This window comes from Primulina huaijiensis, chromosome 9, assembly GCF_012295235.1.
Source record: "Primulina huaijiensis isolate GDHJ02 chromosome 9, ASM1229523v2, whole genome shotgun sequence".
Lineage (NCBI taxonomy): Eukaryota > Viridiplantae > Streptophyta > Magnoliopsida > Lamiales > Gesneriaceae > Primulina > Primulina huaijiensis.
In genome coordinates this window covers 19,915,930-19,936,388 of record NC_133314.1, presented here as the reverse complement: position 1 = coordinate 19,936,388, position 20,459 = coordinate 19,915,930, and the positions used below count along the sequence as shown (strand labels likewise).

Here is a 20,459-nt window from a genome sequence, read left to right as displayed (position 1 = left end):
TATATATCACATGGTGTTAAAAATTTGGCCCTCACATGATCACACAATTATATTAGTATCTCGATTTACGTGTTGCTTATTTTTATAGCTTGTTTTCCTGAAAAAAAAATTGAAGCTTAATAAATTTTTGCAAATTGTTAAATTTATATGATAAAATAAGGTAATATTATGATTGTCAACATTTATTTGGATAAATTTTGGTAAATTGTCAAAAAATATATATGTGGTAATAGATTTTGTATTGAATAAATAAATGTATTATGACACTAATTTTGTAACGATCATGGGCTATTAGGTTGAACCAACATGAGTCTCGGCCCTTACCCATGCACCACTACTGATCATTGGTCGTTAGGATGGTCCAGCATGAGCCCTAGCTCATATCCATGCACCGCCACTCATAGAATATCTCATTCCTAGAAAGTGGTTTTTTTCGCTTCCCCCAACTCTTGAACTCAGAACCTTCAGGCTTAAGTACCTAGAATCTTAAAGTGTTGGTACCAGTTGGGCTAGTGCTCATGCTGAACCATCCTAACGACACATGATCAATAGTAGTGCATGGATATGGGTCGAAGCCCATGTTCAGCCTAATGTCACATGATCGTTACAAATCTGGTTGAATCTATTAGGCCTTATTTTATAGTGTGTGTGTGTGTGTGTATATATATAATGTATATTTCTCTCTTTGTGAAGTTGGTAATCAATATTATCGAATTTCAGTTTCATGGTATTATCTTTGTTTTTGTTTTTGCAATTTGTCGTTCTTCAAACATAACGTTTCTCACGTCAACGTGGTTGTTAATGTGTGTAGCTTCAATCAACACTCTCATTGAAAAATAAATGAAATTGTAAAAGAATTTAAAGTTACATAAGTAAGATTGAATTTTGAATATAGAGGACCAAAAAAAAAAAACAATAATAATTTTTAGCCTATAAATTAAAATTCAAACCAAATAAAAACATAATCAAATTCATAATTTTCCCTAAACTAATTGGTTGTGTTAAGATAACCACTTTATCATGTATAAGTTGTAAGTTACCAATTGTATCTAAAGTCCTAAGTTACCAAATGTATCTAAAGTCCATTATTTTTTTAAAACGAGGAACTAACACCGTCTTCATTAAATAAACCTTAGATATCTACAATAACCTACAAACCAAACACATCATGTAAATCTATAGAAAGCTACAGATATGCTCAAGTAGACAAGATTTTTGTGAGATTCGAACTTATGACCTGGACCTCATAAGTCTGACACTAAATCAATTTAGTTACCCACGTGACGTCTAACGTCCTCTATTTTTCGATTGATACACTTCAAAGGTTAAAAATAAAATTATTTGTTCTCTGCATTCTTACTTATTTTTAAAGGTTCCAAACTATGTGTTGATTTTTTTTTTTTTATTCCTCTCTATAAACACATGACATCTAATATATAATCAATTTCTACATGTCCTCTTTCTTTAAATTCAGTTGTTTCCAGGACATTATATGTGGTGCGATAATATTAATTATTTTATTGAGATTAAAACAAGACAAGGGTGGTGGAATATAAAGTCTATGTGGGCATATTCTTCCCACTATGGAATGTTTGGGTTTGGTGGTGTGGATGTAATGGAAATTCCCTGGCTGTATCAGTGAGTTGATTGATTTAATTAAAATTTTGATCTTTTTTTTTTCTTGCATTCCCCCTTTAAACTTGTGAGAACATTATTTTTCGAGGAAATTTTTAATTTTGATCTTGTATATTTGTTTTTCACGGTTTTTGTTAATAATATTATCAGATTGATTTTTGAGAATTTTATTCTTTTTTTGTCGTCAAGAATGCTGATATAATACTGTACACGTCAATATCACATCGATATCACATCAATGTCAGGTCAGAAAAAAAAAATTAGATTGGCAAAAAAAAAAATTATATATAGATAGATAAAAGATACGATATCAAAGATACAATTTTCTCACGTTCTCTTCTCTATGATCAAAACAACCATTATTCAATTTCTTCATCTACCACATATTTTTAGATTCTCGGGTCAAGAAATTTGAATATTGTCCACTTTATTTCAAACTTTTCAAGTAACCAACACATATCTTAAAAAACACTTAATATTTCTACCTAAAAACAATTGTCCCAACATCCAACTTTTTCGAACACACCTTATTAGAATGTTATTTGTAAATATTTCGTGTATTTTCATTCTTTATTATATTTTCAGTGCAAAACTCGGAAATGTAAAAATCTATATTTGTTTATATGAAAATAGAATGTACATTTTCATATTATTTAAAAAGTGGGGTTTTTTTATGTAAGAAAAATAGAAAACATACTCATGGGAAAAATATTTTAGGAATGAGTAAGTCTCTTGTGAGACGATCTTACGAATTTTTATCTGTGAGACGGGTCAATCCTACCGATATTCACAATAAAAAGTAATACTCTCAACATAAAAAAGTAATATTTTTTTATGGATAACCCAAATAAGATGTACGTCCCACAAAATACGACCCGTGAAACCGTATCACACAAATCTTTGCTTAAGAAATATATCATAAACTCGAAATCAGTTATTTTAGGTCCCTTTCAATACTATGGGATATTATTTAGCTGAGACAAGATTTTGGCTATCATAGATATCAGTAGGATAATCGATTTCTGACGAAAAAAAAAAATAAATGTCAAATTAAATCTTTTACGAATGATAATGGNGTAAAGGAAATTTTAAATTGAGAAGAAATTAGAGACAAAAAATGACTCATTTTTTTAAATTGGAAGACTAAGTCTGAACATGTTCCTATTTGGAGTAAGGTCCATGTGTTTTGTATTGCATTCTTTAAAAATCATACAATAATTTTGGAGATAATTTATGGAGAGAAAAAAATCAATGTGAAACTTTTTTGTACAAGATGTTCGCGAAAACATACCAATTCAAAACAAACATATGAGACTGATCAGTATTTGTTGTTTTCAAATAAGGTGTTCGTTTTCGTGAAAATCTTATACAAACACTTAACTTACCAATTCAAAACAAACATATGAGACTGATCAGTATTTTTTGTTTTCAAATGAGGTGTTCGTTCTCGCGAACATCTTATACAAATACATTGAGAGTATTTATCCCGTGTAGGATAAAATATTTTCATAATTTGCCTGAAAAGGGAAAGACGATTTTGCTTTGGATCTTTTTTTATTTTTGACAAAAAAAGAAAAGGTAAAGAGGATTTTGCTTTCTTGCTCGTTATATTGGTTTGCTTTTGACCGTGAAAGTATCGGGAAAACGTACTTCTGATCCTTTTCAAGGGCTAAGCTCTACTAAAGAGTTTGGTTGCCATTTCAATAATAGAGTTCGATGAAAGTGAGGTTGAATTTAAAAAAAATGTGAAATTTCCAAAAATGTATATTATTTTTATTTTTACAAAATATAAAACCTACCCCGTCATTAAATATTATCTTTCACTTATCTTTGCATGTGCATATGTTTGAATAAATTTTGTTGTTTTATTTAATTTGGTTAATAATTTATGTGTCTTTTTTTTTTTACTTTTTAATTGAATTTATATTTTATTTTTTGATAATTTTGGTTTTGGTATTTTAAGGGCCGTGTGTTTCCCATATATAATTCCATTTACATTTCAATTAAGTGATTAATATTTCTAAATTTCTACAAATATTTCACATATATTATTGTAAAGATGCGAATCAATTACTCTATAGTTTATTATAAAAATAAAAATAAAAATAAAAACCCAAACGCAACACTGAACAATAAAAGATCATTACCGATTGGGAAAATATTTATTTTTGGATGAAAACAAAAAGCCTAGTCCATTAATGTTAGTTGATGAAGTAGGTGAGCACTTGACTAATGGTTAGGATTTCGGTTTCTCCCACCAACACTTTTTTGAGTGAGCTGGTCATACAGATTTGTCCAGTGTGATTTACCTGACTAGTGTTGTTTGCAAGTTATTGCATTAAAACGGAAGTTTACTCGGTGCACACAAAATGATAGCTGTTGTGGGTTCTCACATCATAAAAAAAAAATAATAACATTAATGAAAAGCACAAAAACTCATTCTGTTTCATTGGTCGACTTTGTGATATGGATATCTGACATTACCCATGAAAATAAATTTTTTATGTCCAAATTATTTTTTTCATTGCAAAAATATCATTTTTTTGTTATTTACGCAATGTATGGCGATTTGAGTATAAATATTATTTTTTATGTGAAAATTATATTATGTAATATATGATGATTTGAGTGAGAGATATTATTTTTTTTATATAAAATGTCAATTTTAGTTATGTGTGTTTTGAAGCATGACATTTTTTGTCACATATCTTTCGTTGTATCAATATAGTCTTGGAACTATGTTTTGATAATCAATTTTAGTCATTTTATCCAAAACTATATAATTAAATTAGTGATATCATTGTTAAATTTTTATAATTACGGGATTAAAAATATTTTGTGACATATAAATGTATTTATCAATATAATTATAAAAATTTAATAACGATATTCGTTATTTATTTACGTAATATGTTTTGGGTCGAATAAGGTCATCCACGGTGGGAGCTCTTTCAAGCACCCCCCAAAACTTGTTAGTGCCTACGTGGATTTACCAAAAGAGTTACTCCCATGGCGGAAGGAGCTCTTTCCACAATTCTTTTTTTTATTAATAAATATTGTTTATTTAACTTTTTTTTGCTTAACCGTTATAAAATATAAATTTTAATAAAAATAGGAGTTTAATTTATTTATTTATTTTTTTTTATGTAAATACACATGAAATCTTTCAATTTTTTTCATTCATCCTACAATTTTTTTTATGTTTTCATTTATTCGGAATGTTTCAAAATTCCAACTGCTCTAAAAGATATATTCTCTGCAATTTTCTGGAAAATGAATCGGAGGAAAACGCGATAGATGAATTAGATCAAATGACGTTGATACTACTTGAGCATGGAGAAATGATGTTTCAGCTACATGGAAGTTCTATCTGTAGAACACATATGGAAAAGGTATTTCAATCGTAGATATGAACTTGGACATGATCTACTCTTCCATGACTACTTCTCTAATGAGCCATTACATATGTATTTCGAAGATGATTCCGAATGCAATGGAAATACCAGTTTACTCGAGGCGATCATGGGATGCCAAAAATTGTACTTGAAGCAGTTGTGTTTGTGGAATTGTGAATATAGCAGGCTTTTTTTTTTAGATTGCAGGATCGCGTAATGATATCAACATGTTTAGTGAGCCACCTTTGTTCAACGTCATTAAAAAAAAGCACCAGATGTAAATTGTATGGTAAACGACTCACAATATACAAAAAGATATTATCTAACTAATGAGATCTATTCGGAATGAGCCAATTTTGTCAAGAGCTTTCCGTACCATGAGGATCTTAAGAAAAAGATTTTCGAAGAAAGACATGAATATGCAAAAAAGAATGTTGAGCGAGTATTTGGAGACCTTCAATCTCGTTGGACAATTATAAGAGGTACGAGACTATTTGGGTACAAGAATAACTTAGAGATATATGATACATACATGTATTATTTTACAAAACATTATTATTAAGGATGAAGAGGATGTTACATTCAATTAGTTAGATGATGAAGAAAATTCTTCGGTACAGATATTTCAAGACTCTCCCAAGAATTCTAAGAATACATTTCAAAAAATAACGAGTTACATGACAGTAAAATGCATCATTAACTTCGATCCGACTTGGTTGACCAACTTTGGGCACATCACAACATCGATCCGTAAAACAAACATAAACTAGATGTATTTTATATGTTCTTTAATATTGGCTTTAATTTTTATATACCTTATTATGTACTGAATCATTATATAATCGAATTTTAAATTATTAATGTTATTCATGTCGAATGATAAGATTATTCCTTGTTTTCAAACCTATCCATTTTCATAGTGAAGTCTTTAAAAAAGTTATGAGCTTATTTTATAGTTTGAAATAACATTTTTTGTTTTTATATGACCAAAAAATTGGTCGATGCGACACGTCTTCGAAGAGAGAGAGTGATAATTACTTTTGTCTTATTTGGCCTCGGAAAATTTTTTTATATATTTTTAATAAAAAAATTACGATTTTTTTGGGGAAAAAATTTAATAAATAATTTAACATCAATCATTTCATTTTTGTGAGGTGGCGGGCAAGTGAACCTCTTCCCACGTGTAGGGTCCCTTTTTTTTGAAAAAAAAAATAGTAATGATCACACAGATCACCATCACCCGAGAAAAAAAGATAAAAATTTGTGTGAGACGGTCTCACGGATCGTATTTTATGAGACATATTTTTTATTTGGGTCATCCATGAAAAAGTATTACTTTTTATGCTAAGAGTATTATTTTTTATTGTGAATATCAGTAGGATTGACTCATCTCACAGATAAAGATTCGTGAGATCGTCTCACAAGAGACCTACTCGGAAAAAAAACATTAAAATGGTATATATATACATATTTTTTTACATATTTATAAACTTTTTATTCAAATTGATATTTATTAATTAAATATTGGTATTTTAATATTTTTTCATTTGTGTAACATAAAAACTAGTTCGGTAGGATGCACTTAAAATAAAGGATATCTTTGGGATACACAATCATTTAGTTTAAAATTTCTAATCTATAGAGCTTTTAAAATCATATTCTTTTAAAAAAAAGTAGAAGTATGTTATTTACATTTGATTGTTATTTTTCTTAGACTTTGGAGTAAAAGTCGTAATTAGTTAGGAAAATCGTATTTTTAGTCATGTAAATATGTCTCCTTCCGATTGTAGCATTTTATGACGTCGAGTTTAAGTTTTAGTTCTCTATCTTTATCTTGTTTGGTATTTTTAGTCATTTTTTACATGTATAATGTCACATCAATATTCTCAATAAAAAATATTAAAATTTTTAAAAATCGAAAAATATCAAATTAAAACAAAAATTCAATGATACGAGATAATAAAATGAAGAAAAAGCAAATATATTAACCAAAAATGTAATTTTCTGCATCGTCCGATTAAAAAAATAATATTATTTTATATCTCTCACACACAAGTGTGGGTGTGTGATTTGGAATAAATAACTAAAGTAATATTGAGGGACTCCGAATCTGGGCCAAGCGTGCATTTAATGGGCCAACAAAGTGTTTACAAATTCTCAAAAGTAGCCCAAAAAGTTTCACACAGCCGTCATGGCGTCAGATGATGCAAACCGGAGCCCCGAGATCCGGAAAGACGCAGTACACAACCGATGGGTGATCTTCTCTCCGGCCAGATCACGCCGGCCGTCGGATTTCAAGTCCAAATCTGATCCCAACAACTCTAAGAACCAATCCGAATGCCCTTTCTGCGCGGGTCACGAACACGAGTGCGCGCCGGAGATATTCCGGGTCCCTCCCGAATCCACATCCGAATGGAGAATCCGGGTCATCCAGAACCTGTATCCAGCTCTCAGCCGGCGGTTGGACTTCACGGACGGAGAGAGAGACGGCGGTTTGGCGTCGCTGCCCGGGTTCGGTTTTCACGACGTGGTGATTGAGTCGCCTGCTCACCGGGTTCATCTGGAGGACAATCCCCCGGCTAGAATCGTTGATGTCTTACTCGCCTACATCCAGAGGATCGAACAGATTCGGGAATTTGATTCCATCAAATATGTTCAGGTTCCATTCCATCAAATTATTACTTCTTAAATTACTGATATGAAGTGATTTTGAAATGTGAATAAAGATAGCATTTTATCAGTTGAATCCGAACAATAAATGAATTTGAAATAATGGATTTTAAATCTTTGACTTCAAATGACTCGATCTAAAAGTACTTCAGTGGATTATTCCATTCTAAATAGGCATAGATATGTTAAATCCGTATTTATTCAGGTGTTGTTTCCCTGTTTCCTCCATCAAACAGTATATTGTTTACTCTAAATGGAATTGTGTTGATGATTTACAACGATGCTCAGTTTAGATAACAAGATCGATTCACTGTGGCCTACCTGTGATTGTATTTGAATGGAATGCTGACTCTAATATGAGTGAGGAGTAGAAATAGTATACATGGAGAACTTGAATATTTTTACTTAATGGTCGATTGCATACTCAGGATTCATTATCTAGCTCAATTAAGTGTAGCTGAATTCACCCTTGAGAGCACACTATTCAGCCTTAAAAACGATAGAATAGTCTCTATATGATTTACATATCATTTAATCAATATATGTTATGTAGGTTTTTAAAAATCACGGTGCCTCAGCCGGGGCATCCATGAGTCATCCACATAGTCAGATTATGGCGCTTCCAGTTATTCCTCCCACAGTCTCTGCTAGGATCAATAGCATGAAGGAATTTTTTGTGCAAACCGGAAAGTGTGGTCTTTGTCAAGTTAAGCGGGATGATCTACTAATTGACGAGTCGAACCATTTCATTTCGGTTGCCCCATTTGCTGCAACATTTCCTTTTGAGATATGGGTTGTTCCGTATGATCACTCTTCTCATTTTCATGAGCTTGATCACGAGAAGGTAATTAGTTCTTTTTTTTTTCCTTCTAGTTATCTTGTTTTGCTGCCTTAAGCCTTAAGTTCGGATTATTGATAAAAACAGGATACTTTTTCTTTCTTTATCACATTTTTGTGATGTATTATTTTTTATTTGGATGGTAAGCTCTTGTTTTGGACTTGTGATGAGAGACTCCCTCGCAAATGCAAAAGAAGAAAAAAAGAAAACGGGAAAAAGAAGAGAAATTAATATGATACAAGGTTATCAATCATAACTCCAGGTGTCCGAAGTGCCTATTCCCCATGTCAACAATCAAATATAGCCTAACTAGCATTAGGACCGAGAATAGAATGACGAAAATGAGTATTATCACCTTAAACACAATTGGTCACAAGCCGTTGAGTTATCATCCTTTGGTTGGCCTTTGTCATTATTTCATAATGTGTATTGACAGTAATGTTTTAAACCTATGTTTTGGCATTTTTATTTATTTTCTTGAAAATCGCAGGTACTCGATCTTGCTGGGCTCTTAAAGCTCATCCTCGTTAAGATGTCTTTGCAACTGAAAGACCCGCCTTATAATTTGATGATACACACTGCACCACTCCAAGTCGACTCCTCGGAGTTACCATTCACTCATTGGTTTATACAAATAGTTCCCCAGCTGACATTAACCGGCGGATTTGAGTTAGGAACGGGATGCTACATAAACCCTGTTTTCCCAGAGGATGCTGCTAAAGTTTTGAGGGAAGTGAATGTTCCAAATCAACGATGAATGTATTCTCAAGAGAATAATGATACTACTATTGTCTATTGGTACATTCATGGTTGTAATAAGGAAATATAATTCAAATATATAAAGTGGTTTCCGACCATTAGCATGCGTTTTTGGGCCACATAACACATAATGCTTTGAGAATATTGATGTGACATTACACATGTCAAAGCTTTGAGAATTTATAATAACATCAAACCTAAACAATTAAGCGATAAAGCTCGGTTCTAATAATTTAGACTTAGGGTAAGATTTTGCTGCATTTTTCAAAACTCGAGACCACGTCTTAAACGCTGAATCTTGATGTCATATGTTACAAAAGTTATTGGCAATAATTTTGATTCATGTTGTAGATATATTAAAATTTTAACATGTGTCGATAACTTGTAGTTCGTTTAACACGAAAATTTGAAGTTTGGGACGAGCTATTACAACATGCCCAATTTCGACAAACCTCTCACACAGTTCGTTTTTTGCTTAATGGGCTTGTAGTAGGGGAATTGTAGCGCGAAATGGATTCTTCTGTGACGGGCTTCGGAGCCGACACACTTGGCGGGAATTATTCCCGCCAAAATTCATTATTAGGATGCCCTAGTCACAGTCTCATGCACGAATCCGTGATTTCCGAGCAATCAGCGAAGTTTCATTCATGGCTGACGATTCCCCGCCGAATGATAACGATAATCGGCCGCACGATAATGGGGATCGGCCATCGAGTCCCGGTTCTCCTACGTCGACGGGTTTCAACACTGATCAATTGCCGCTCAACTCCAGCCAGAACTATTCCGATTATGACGACGATGAGGCCTCTGTTGACCCGCCAATCATCGGGGACGCGCTCGAGGACAACGTAAACGATGATGAAGAAGAAGAGCAAGGAGAGGATCTTTTCAACGACGATTTCATGGAGTCAGTCTCAGTTTACTCTATTTTTTTCTGAAGAAAAAGCCTCTCTTTTACTATGAATTAATGAACGAATCATGGATGATTGATTGTCTTATGACGTGATGATTGTAGTGATTACCGGAGGATGGATCAGCAGGATCAGTACGAGTCCCAAGGATTGGACGATTCCATGGAGGATGAGAGGGATTTAAACCAGATTATTGCCGACCGCAGAGCCGCTGAGATTGAGCTTGACGCCAGAGAAGCTCACGTCTTTAACAGCAGGATTCCCGAACTTCTTCGCGAACAAGGTCCACTGCTGAATTCTACCCTTCTCGATCAATTTCCCCCCTTTCCGCGATTTTTCCGCGTTGTGTTATTTTTAATGTTTTAATTTATCTTCTGGATCCATTTCCTTTTTAGCAGTGAATCCTATTACTTGATATTATTGACAATGTATTTTTTCTTCCTGTACTCCTGATTCTTTCATCTGGCTTTGCTTGTTGGCAACCTGCTAAGACGTTCAACTTAATCATTAATTTCAAACGTCACGTCCTCGACCAGACGACTACAAGGTTACCTCTTGAAAGAGTAGTCTTTGGCCTTGTTTCTGATAGGGTTGGCTTCTACATAGCAAGGAGCAGAAAAAATTCTCATACGAAAACATGCTATTAATATATATCATACGGTCATGTATTTGAGCACACTATTAACTTTTTTTTCTTCTGAGAATACCATACTGTGAACTTAGAACAGCTCAAAACTGTTTTTTTCCCTACCTCAGACACCGATGATGATGGGTACAGACCATCGAAAAGAACAAGATCTGAAAGGCCTCCTCCGTCCACACCGGGAAGCACAGATGATGCTGATGGAATGGCTAGTTCTCCAGGTAGATCCCAGAGAGGATACTCGAGGGAAGATGTCCACATGACTGATCAGACAGATGATGAACCCTATGATGTATGGAGTTCTATCAAGTTTTTAAATTGGCCAACTTTGCATTGCCTGTCAATTAAATTAAATTCATAAAATGTACAAACAAGTAATTTTATCGGTGGGCTATTGTTTTAGGATGAAGAAAATTATGAGGGCGAGTTTGAGATGTACAGGGTTCAAGGAACTCTCAGGGAATGGGTTACCAGAGATGAAGTAAGGCGCTTCATTGCCAAAAAAATCAAGGATTTCTTGCTCACATATGTGAACTCTAAGAATGAGCACAGAGATTTTGAGTATTTACGGCAAATAAATGAAATGGTAGCTGGTAAGACATCTACTCCAGCATGATTGCAGAGTTGATAGTTTTCCTTTTCTCCTTTATAACGTTCAATCGATAACTGCTGAATGCTTGTTTATGTCAATGAGTTGCACATGATATGAACCTGCCTGCATTCGAACTTTTTGATTTTCATCTGCAGTTAACAAGTGTAGCCTTGAGATTGATTACAAACAATTCATCTATATACACCCAAACATTGCCATCTGGCTGGCAGATGCTCCACAGTCTGTCCTTGAAGTCATGGAAGAAGTTGCCAACAAGGTTGTATTTGACTTGCATCCAAATTATAGGAAAATTCATCAAAAAATCTACGTGCGCATCACGAACCTACCGGTGTATGATCAGATACGCAACATCAGGTATTATTGGGTCTGTCAATGGTTTTTCTAAGGAATGTTTGTTTAATGTGCTATTTACTTTTCATTTGTTCTTCACAGGCAGATACATTTGAACACTATGATTCGCATTGGTGGGGTTGTGACCCGACGCACAGGGGTCTTTCCTCAGTTGCAGCAAGTTAAATATGACTGTAACAAATGTGGAACAGTTTTGGGGCCATTTTTTCAGAATTCATATTCAGAGGTGAAGGTTGGTTCTTGTCCAGAGTGTCAATCAAAGGGACCATTCACTGTTAACATTGAACAGGTTTATGTTCTGTTTCTGCTACTTTCATTTAAGCCCAAGTTATAAGTGACAACCGTTCTAATTTGAACTCTTTTCTATGCTGCAGACAATATACAGGAATTACCAGAAACTCACTCTCCAAGAAAGCCCTGGAATTGTTCCTGCAGGTCGACTTCCAAGATACAAGGAAGTAATACTGTTGAATGATCTCATTGATTGTGCCCGACCTGGAGAAGAGATTGTAATACATCACATGTTGAACCTTGATTTTTCACTGTAGCTCAACTCTTTGCTAAATCTTTTCATTTGGGTGACGTATTTTATTTTCATAATCCAGGAGGTGACTGGCATATACACCAACAATTTTGACTTGTCTTTGAATACAAAGAACGGATTTCCTGTCTTTGCCACTGTTATTGAAGCAAATTATGTCACCAAGAAACACGACCTCTTTTCAGCTTACAAGCTTACCGAAGAGGACAAAGGCGAAATTGAGAAGCTGGCCAAAGATCCCAGAATTGGAGAACGAGTAGGTTCACCAGTCTTGACTGAATACCTGCTCTATGACTCTATCCATGTGATTGCTTTAATGTCCATGTATTTTCCTACTAAACTTTGTTTACTTTTTAATGTTTTAGATTATCAAGTCCATAGCCCCATCAATATATGGTCATGAGGACATAAAGACTGCAATAGCTCTTGCTATGTTTGGCGGCCAAGAGAAAAATGTTGAAGGGAAACACCGATTACGAGGGGATATAAATGTACTCCTGTTGGGTGATCCAGGCACTGCTAAGTCCCAGTTCCTCAAGTAAGAACATTTTGATGATTTGTTTCTGTGTGAATTATAGGCTAATATCAGCCGAACAAATCATTAGGTACGTCGAGAAAACTGGACAAAGGGCTGTCTATACAACTGGTAAGGGAGCTTCTGCTGTAGGTCTCACTGCAGCAGTTCACAAGGATCCAGTCACACGAGAGTGGACCCTTGAAGGAGGGGCTCTTGTTTTGGCCGATAGAGGCATATGTCTTATTGATGAATTTGATAAAATGAATGATCAAGACAGGTGAGAAATTGTTTGAGGATGCATGTGCTCTTGGTTTCATTACATAGTCATTCCTGTAAAAGTTACTTATTATTCAGGGTAAGCATTCATGAAGCAATGGAGCAGCAGAGTATTAGCATATCAAAAGCCGGGATAGTCACATCTCTCCAGGCACGCTGTTCGGTCATTGCTGCAGCAAATCCTGTTGGAGGAAGGTATATAATAGAGAGGTTCCATTTAATATGACGGGTTAGCGAATGATTGTTAGCTGATGATAATAACACCTCATGCTGCTTAGGCTTCAAGGCTCTTAGCTGATGCCAAACAATGGACAATTTGATATATGAAGCATCAGCTTTCAGTGCCTAGTTTTGGCCTGGATAGATTGACAATTTGTGTAAGAGTTATCAGACCTATGGGTTCTATTACACAAGTTACTTAAACTTGCTCGTTTGATAAGAAAACAGCTTACGATTACTTAGGCCTCGTCGAGGGTGAGCATGAATGAAATTTTAATTTAAGCCTTCTTTCTTTGTAATATGGTCCCAAATGCATCTTAGATTCCAACTAGAAAAACAGAAAGGCTGTCTATATGATTCCAAATGCATAGTTGCATATTTATTATTTCTCATCTCCACATCTCTTTACTTTTCAGTGACATTACTATTTCAATGCTTTTTAAAACAAAAGGCAAAGCAAAATATTTTTGTAAGATTTTCTTTTTCTTTTTAACATTTTCAATAATATCGACTGCCTAAAATGAGCTTTTAGCTCTCCCATAACTGTTCTTTATATGTATTCTGGTAAATGTCCTCTTGCAGATACGATTCATCAAAGACATTTGCTCAAAATGTGGAGTTTACTGATCCAATTGTTTCCCGCTTTGACATACTCTGTGTCATAAAGGTCTAATTCAGTTTAGTTTACTGTTTTGTTTACTTGTTGCTTAAAACATTTCATAATCTTTTATTTCAGTACTTACTCACCAGGGAAAATATTTTAAGCATGTAGGATGTTGTAGACCCAGTAACTGATGAGATGCTGGCACAATTCGTGGTTGATAGTCACTGCAAGTCACAGCCTAAAGGTGCCAACTTGGGTGACAGATCCACAACCAATTCTCAGGATGATGTTCAAGCTTCCATAGGAAAAACTGAGTGCGAGGTCTTCATCACTTAACTCTTGCACCTGTCAATTGCTAAAGTCAATCGGATCATATATGTTCTGATTTACACTTATGATATATCTATGCAGATAATACCCCAGGAGTTGCTAAAGAAATACATCACCTATGCTAAACTGAATGTGTTCCCAAGGTTGCATCATGCTGACTTAGACAAGCTTACCCAAGTTTATGCTGAATTACGAAGAGAATCATCTGTGAGATTTCACTTATGCAAAGTTTTTTTTCCTGAACAAGTGTGAACTGATCGATGATAAATTAACTTATTTTGTTGTATATTGTTTCTAGCATGGGCAAGGAGTTCCTATTGCGGTGAGACACATAGAATCAATGATACGAATGTCTGAAGCTCATGCGAGAATGCACCTCAGACAGCATGTCATTCAAGAAGATGTGGACATGGCTATCCGTGTCCTGCTTGAATCGTTCATCTCAACCCAAAAGTTTGGTGTGCAGAAGGCTTTAGAGAAGGTATGTATGGATTGGCCATTGTCATTGTGTGAAAAACTTTTGTTCAAAAGTGTTAATTTTTTCGAGCCAAAGCTTCTCAATCTGAAAGATTATATTAAAATGATTTTAAACTTTTGCAGAGCTTCCGAGGATACATGGTATTCAAAAGGGATTTCAATGGTGTTGTTCTGCACCTTCTCCGAGAACTTGTGAAGGATGCCCTGCAATTCGAAGAAATCATGTCTGGTTCTGCTGCAAAATTTTCATATATCGATGTGAAAGTAGTAGAACTGCAAAGCAAGGTAATTTAAACTCGCAAGTTGGACTAAAATTTTGCATAAGTTCCTTGAATTCTTGTTTTTGTCATTTAAGATTCAGAGGGCTGATCAAGTAAAGGTAGACTAACTCACTAACTTCCACTCAGGCACTCGACCGTGGAATCACTGATCTGAATGCTTTCTTCAGCAGCCCGGAATTCTCTGGTGCCAACTTTGAGTTGGACGAGGTAAAGGGCGTAATAAGGCATCATCTTGCACACTGATAGCCCTCGCCTCACTTGTCAACTTTTGTTATGACCTACGAAGGGCAGGGCACATGGGGAAACTCCACAGTATGCATACTTGTGGTTTTATATTGTAGCGTTGAAAAATACGGTGCTTTCTGAATTGATTAATGATGTTTTTATCTTGACATAAATTTCCTTCGAATATGTAGTATGACCTTTTAAGTAAAATTTATCCATGTAAAACCAAATTTTGTTGTCTATATGAAGTAACGAGATGAATGAAAATTTATACATACAATAAATTAAATGAACAAGCTTGTGAGAATGGTGAAAAAGAAGAGCTCTCAATTACATAAATAATATCTCACGATCACTATTGATCGTCTAAGAAATGCACCGGTATCAATCTGTAGCTACAGCTATCCTTCAAGTTTCATTAGACAAAGTAATACGTGATTTTAAAAATTTTTTTTTCTATTTTTTATTGATAATAATTTCATTCAATCAAATGCAACGATAAAAAAAATCGATTGACAAAAGATTCCAATTCTCAAGGGTAATAACAAATCATATATAAGAAAATTATATAATAATTCTTGATAATGAAATTTAAATATATTCATTAAATAATATTAGTGTCGTCCATTTGGGTTTGGCATGTTAGATCAACCTGTTTGCCACTAAAAAAAGACTGGTTAGGTTGTGATTTCGACGACTCATTTGAAGGCAGGTAGGGGTGTCAATTCGAGTGGGGTGTGTTGGGTCGGGTTGAGCAATAGTATTATTCAAAAATTGCTCAACCCGAACCCAACCCGAAAACTCTCAACTCGAACCTGAATTCGAACAAATCAGATCAACCTGTATAACCCGATTTTGAATTTTTTTAAAATTTTTTTTGAAAAAAATTAAATAAAATTAAAAAAAATAATATTTTAATTTAAACACATAATAATAAAATCTCCCTCATATATATTATTTAAATTTGAAAGTCTAATTGTAGAAAAATAAAATATATTTACTAAATCAAATAAACAATTGTTTTAAAAATAAAAATGTTCAAAATAAATATTAAATTATGAAAATTTATAATATAAATATACAATAAATATTTTTTAGACATACAATATATAAATATGTAGGCAATATTTATTAATTATATATTTTTTTTTAAAAAAATAAAATTTTCGGGTCAACCCGGACCCAATTCACGTGAGCATTTTTTTCGGGTCAGCTATCGGGTCCAACCCGATCTGACCCAAACCCGAAAATCCCAAATCCAAACCTGATTTTTTTTCGGGTTGAACCGTGTCGGATTGGTGGGTCGTGTCTGATTTTGACACTCCTAAAAGCAGGCCAACGGGCTGACCGTTTGGGAAGCGGGTCAAGGCATGTTTTTTTTTTACTTTCTAAAATTATTATTTTATAATAGTTTATGTATTGTTGATAAATAGAGATGTCAACTTGGACATGCAACGGATCTGTCTCGTGTGGGACAGTTTTTGGCACACTAAATAGGTCTTGGGACAGGCCTTAGGCTCAATTTTTCAGAGCTGTGCGGATACGATACTAGTAATGGGTTTTATAAGATCCGACCAAACTCGTTCTATATATAATGCATATAAATACTCCTAGGATTTTTAACTTCTCCTTTCTTCAAGCCATCAACGGCTAAGCGCTTAAGCCATCTTTCTCACATTCATTTTTGAACTATGTAGTTAACTTCTTAAATTCCTAAAAATTTCTTCTTGCTTTTAATTTCAACTGGTGTTTGCCAACCGCCTGTCCTCTGACCACCACATACGACCACGGTTTAGGTTCATGTTTCTATCTTTTATTTTTTCGCCACAGAGAAGATATCTCCTTATTAATGCTTCTCCACAAATTGTCATACATAAACACCCATAAATCTTGCAAATTATCATTGAAATCATGTGCTTGCAGAAATGTTGGCTTAGTTGGGTTTCCAAATCTGATCTTGTAAAGTATCGCTAAAAAAATTCGAGGTCTCGCACGTCTCACAAGTCCAACCCGTCCCATTTCGGATTCAGTGTGGTACGAGTCCAAAGCATATTAAAAAGGGGTAGGGTGGGTAATGAGTCCATAGTTTCCTACATGGGACATGTCTCAAGTCTGGGCAAACCCTCTCCAAACCATCCCATTGTTATCCATGTTGATAAGTTTTGAAAGATTTATAAGTTTTAAAATATTTATATTATTTATAATAGTCTACGTATAATTGATTGGTTTTGAATTATTTATGTATGATATTTTTTTATTTTTTGACCAATTTTTTTTTATTATTTATTGTTGTTACGATTAAATTGAGGATTTCTCAAACTGTCTGTTGGCGGTTCTTTCGACCCATTGTAAGATGAGATAGGTTGATCCATCAACAACTCTACTTAATATTTACTAATATTAATAATTGTAATACTTATGTTGGGTTTGGATGGAAAAATTTCAAATTCATAGATATCGATTGTATTTTATGATTAATATATAAAGAATATATAATTATTTATGTATTAAATATAAAAAATAGAAAGAATTTCAAATTGATTGAATTTACACACGTGCCGTTGCTTTACATAAAAGTGGAGTGGCAGCTACTGCATCTTCCGCGACTTCAGTTGGCGCGATGGATGATCCTTGTTCAGTGAATAGCCCCCGGAGGATCCTAAGCTTCTCCAGAAACCGGAGAGCTCACGTACCTTCTTCTGCGGATTCAGACGACCGCTATCCCACCGGATTCGGTGTTTCCGGCGAGCACGGACCTAAACTTTCAGAAGTATATGGATTTGTCGGATCCATCACCACGGTTGTCGCTACCGGTAAGTTTCAACTTCTCCGTTTCTTAGGTTTTTTTGCCCTAGCAGTATATGTAATGTTTACTTATTGCACAGGTATTTTAATTCCCTCCAATGGTTGTCTTGTAAAACTAGATTGGTTTCTCGTACCGACATCCAAATTGGGCCAAAATTTCTGTAGATAAATCTTATGGGTTTCCTAGTTTCCAACTTAAAAGGGTAAAGATGAATGGGATGATTGGATGAATCAAAAGAATCAAATTTACTAGCTACGCATTATATTTTTTCCCTTTTATGACTGTCTCTACCCCGTTCCTCTCTACTGGTTCGTCTCCAAGTTTTTTTGTGTGATGAAAATCGGACTTTCTAGATTCTGTTTTTTCGTTTATCCAATTCAAGAAATTTATTTGGATAACTGGATTTATCATCATAGAAATTTAACAAATTAAAAATTGCATCTTTCATTCTTCAATATTGTAGGTACTTACAATGTTATTGAAAATTTATCCTTTTTTTTTGTTTACTGAATCAGCCATTTTCATAGTATGGGCGTATTTTCCAGACCATTGGTTACATTCCATGGGGATCTATTACTATCCAAACAGGTCAGTGTTATGGAATATGTGCTTTCCTTGTCAGGTTTGGAACGTTTTTCCAATTCTTTTTGTCCATTCATATGCTTTTTATATGCTTATTCTGCACTCGCTAGAAAGTTATCTAAACTAGCAACTTAAAGCAGCTGACCTTTTACAAATTGAAGTGGTCCTAATGGCATTGATTATTCGTTTCTCTTCTTTCTGTTATAGTCCAATTCCAGTTTATTGAGTTTACTTACTACAACCTATCACTTCATTGAGATCGGAGCGGTTTCCTTCTCCAGTGCACTACTCAATTACAATGAAATTTTATTCAGATCAAATGTTTCTTATTGATTTTTTACGCAAACTCGCCAATGCCACTATTTGAAACGTTAGATTTTAAATGAGCAAAGGGGATTAATTATTGTTGAAAGAGACTGGGCGTGGTCGTCGTGTCACCAGGCTGCCGAGGGAAGATTGTGATCTTAACGGGGGAGAAGGTTTATTTGAATATTCTAAGCCTAGTTTTAGCCAACTTCAACCAGTATGCCTTGTTTTAATATATTTTTAAAAAGAAAAAAAAACCACCAGTTTGCCTGCATGGATAACTGCTATTTTGGTTACAGTGGTTACAAACTTCACTAAATGTTTCCGCTTTCACATAGTTATTATTTAATATAACACAAAAACTATTGTGAGACAGTCTTATTGGTCAATTTTGTGAGACGAATCTTCTATCTGGGTTGCCCATGGAAAATTATTATTTTTTATTGTGAATATGGACATGGTTTACCGGTTTCATGAATAAAGATCTGTGAGACTGTCTCACAAGAGACGTACTCTTAATATAATATGTCAGCTAGACCTGTCAAATGTCATGTAAGTTCGTAATGAGACTAGTCATTTATATGGTATGGATTGTGAAAATTTTATGTGGTATCTTGCTTGAAATTGCTATAGATTTGGTTTATTATCTTCCTACTATTGCGTGCATAACTTTTTCAGGTATTGGGCATTGGCTGTGCCGACATATGTTGTGGTCACAATCGTACTGGCTATTGGATTTTATACTGGTCTCAACTTTTTGGCTACCCCTCCTCCTACATCCTTGAGCTCAATGTTTGGTACGCTGACTTCTTATAAATTGCATTACATTTGGCATGCCATCTTCTCAGGCTGTTAGTAAAACTGAAACAAACAGGCTTAACAGAAATAATTGTGATGTGACTTGATTATTTACCTCCGAGAATTTCATTGCCTTGCTTCTGCTCTCCTTTGCAGATGACTTCAGTAGGGAACCGCTGGATACCATCCTCTTACAAGATGACGATGATGAGTACCCCATTGAACCTATATATGACATTGACATCAACCAAATTAATGACATCGTGTTTAGCAATCTGAATGATAACCCTGTCACGGATATAGTCACTTAATTGTTGTTCAAAATCTGTATATTATCTGGTACAAATCTATCATAAAACTACTGGGGATGTCATGTCCCTTTGATTCTTCTCACACTTAGATAAGTTTATGGAATTGATTCGCAAGGTTGCACACACACACATACAACTACTGGGGATGTCCTGTCCCTTCGATTCTTCTCACATTTAGATAAGTTTATGGAATCGAATCGCAAGGTTGAACACACACACACACACGTGTGTGTGTGTGTGTGTGTATTGAAATGAAACTAGTAAGGGAGGAATTTTGGAACTTTGGTACATACTTTTGTGAAGTTATAATGCATTGCCCTCCTAGAGAAATATCCAGAATGGCATTTTGGAATCGATCAAATTATATTGGA

At 34.4% G+C, this 20,459-nt stretch overlaps 3 protein-coding genes and 1 long non-coding RNA gene across 4 annotated transcripts; 3 read left to right on the top strand and 1 right to left on the bottom strand.

Moving 5' to 3' along the window:
• The first annotated feature begins 7,175 nt into the window (after positions 1–7,175).
• Positions 7,176–9,395, top strand: LOC140984020 (ADP-glucose phosphorylase). The gene is made up of 3 exons (XM_073451170.1): positions 7,176–7,689; positions 8,254–8,544; positions 9,029–9,395. The coding sequence occupies exons 1-3, from the start codon at positions 7,222–7,224 to the stop codon at positions 9,293–9,295; spliced, it is 1,026 nt and encodes a 341-aa protein (XP_073307271.1). The 5' UTR covers positions 7,176–7,221; the 3' UTR covers positions 9,296–9,395.
• Positions 9,396–9,852: 457 nt separating this feature from the next.
• Positions 9,853–15,414, top strand: LOC140984043 (DNA replication licensing factor MCM2). Its single transcript, XM_073451205.1, has 17 exons — positions 9,853–10,204; positions 10,313–10,491; positions 10,965–11,143; positions 11,255–11,444; positions 11,599–11,818; positions 11,897–12,104; positions 12,190–12,324; positions 12,421–12,612; positions 12,722–12,894; positions 12,962–13,150; positions 13,228–13,344; positions 13,951–14,035; positions 14,141–14,293; positions 14,384–14,509; positions 14,601–14,783; positions 14,903–15,064; positions 15,187–15,414. Exons 1-17 carry the CDS (start codon positions 9,945–9,947, stop codon positions 15,301–15,303), a joined length of 2,868 nt encoding a protein of 955 aa, XP_073307306.1. The 5' UTR covers positions 9,853–9,944; the 3' UTR covers positions 15,304–15,414.
• A 2,423-nt stretch (positions 15,415–17,837) lies between these two features.
• Positions 17,838–20,123, top strand: LOC140984045 (phosphatidylinositol N-acetylglucosaminyltransferase subunit P-like). Its single transcript, XM_073451207.1, has 4 exons — positions 17,838–18,098; positions 18,607–18,679; positions 19,658–19,776; positions 19,934–20,123. The coding sequence occupies exons 1-4, from the start codon at positions 17,906–17,908 to the stop codon at positions 20,086–20,088; spliced, it is 540 nt and encodes a 179-aa protein (XP_073307308.1). The 5' UTR covers positions 17,838–17,905; the 3' UTR covers positions 20,089–20,123.
• LOC140984046 (uncharacterized) lies at positions 19,933–20,431 on the bottom strand. The gene is made up of 2 exons (XR_012176532.1): positions 20,347–20,431; positions 19,933–20,238 (listed from the first exon to the last, which is right to left on the bottom strand). It is a non-coding gene; the product is annotated as an uncharacterized lncRNA (long non-coding RNA).
• Between the last annotated feature and the right edge of the window lie 28 nt (positions 20,432–20,459).

Bases quoted from the DNA above. Each gene is read 5' to 3' on its own strand.
- LOC140984020 (XM_073451170.1), top strand. From the start codon at position 7,222: ATGGCGTCAGATGATGCAAACCGGAGCCCCGAGATCCGGAAAGACGCA. The intron at 7,690-8,253 runs GTTCCATTCCAT...TATGTTATGTAG, and splicing joins ATTCCATCAAATATGTTCAG to GTTTTTAAAAATCACGGTGC. The intron at 8,545-9,028 runs GTAATTAGTTCT...TGAAAATCGCAG, and splicing joins ATGAGCTTGATCACGAGAAG to GTACTCGATCTTGCTGGGCT.
- LOC140984043 (XM_073451205.1), top strand. From the start codon at position 9,945: ATGGCTGACGATTCCCCGCCGAATGATAACGATAATCGGCCGCACGAT. The intron at 11,445-11,598 runs GTAAGACATCTA...TTTCATCTGCAG, and splicing joins AATAAATGAAATGGTAGCTG to TTAACAAGTGTAGCCTTGAG. The intron at 12,325-12,420 runs GTAATACATCAC...TTCATAATCCAG, and splicing joins CCCGACCTGGAGAAGAGATT to GAGGTGACTGGCATATACAC.
- LOC140984045 (XM_073451207.1), top strand. From the start codon at position 17,906: ATGGATGATCCTTGTTCAGTGAATAGCCCCCGGAGGATCCTAAGCTTC. The intron at 18,099-18,606 runs GTAAGTTTCAAC...TTACTGAATCAG, and splicing joins CACCACGGTTGTCGCTACCG to CCATTTTCATAGTATGGGCG. The intron at 19,777-19,933 runs GTACGCTGACTT...TCTCCTTTGCAG, and splicing joins ATCCTTGAGCTCAATGTTTG to ATGACTTCAGTAGGGAACCG.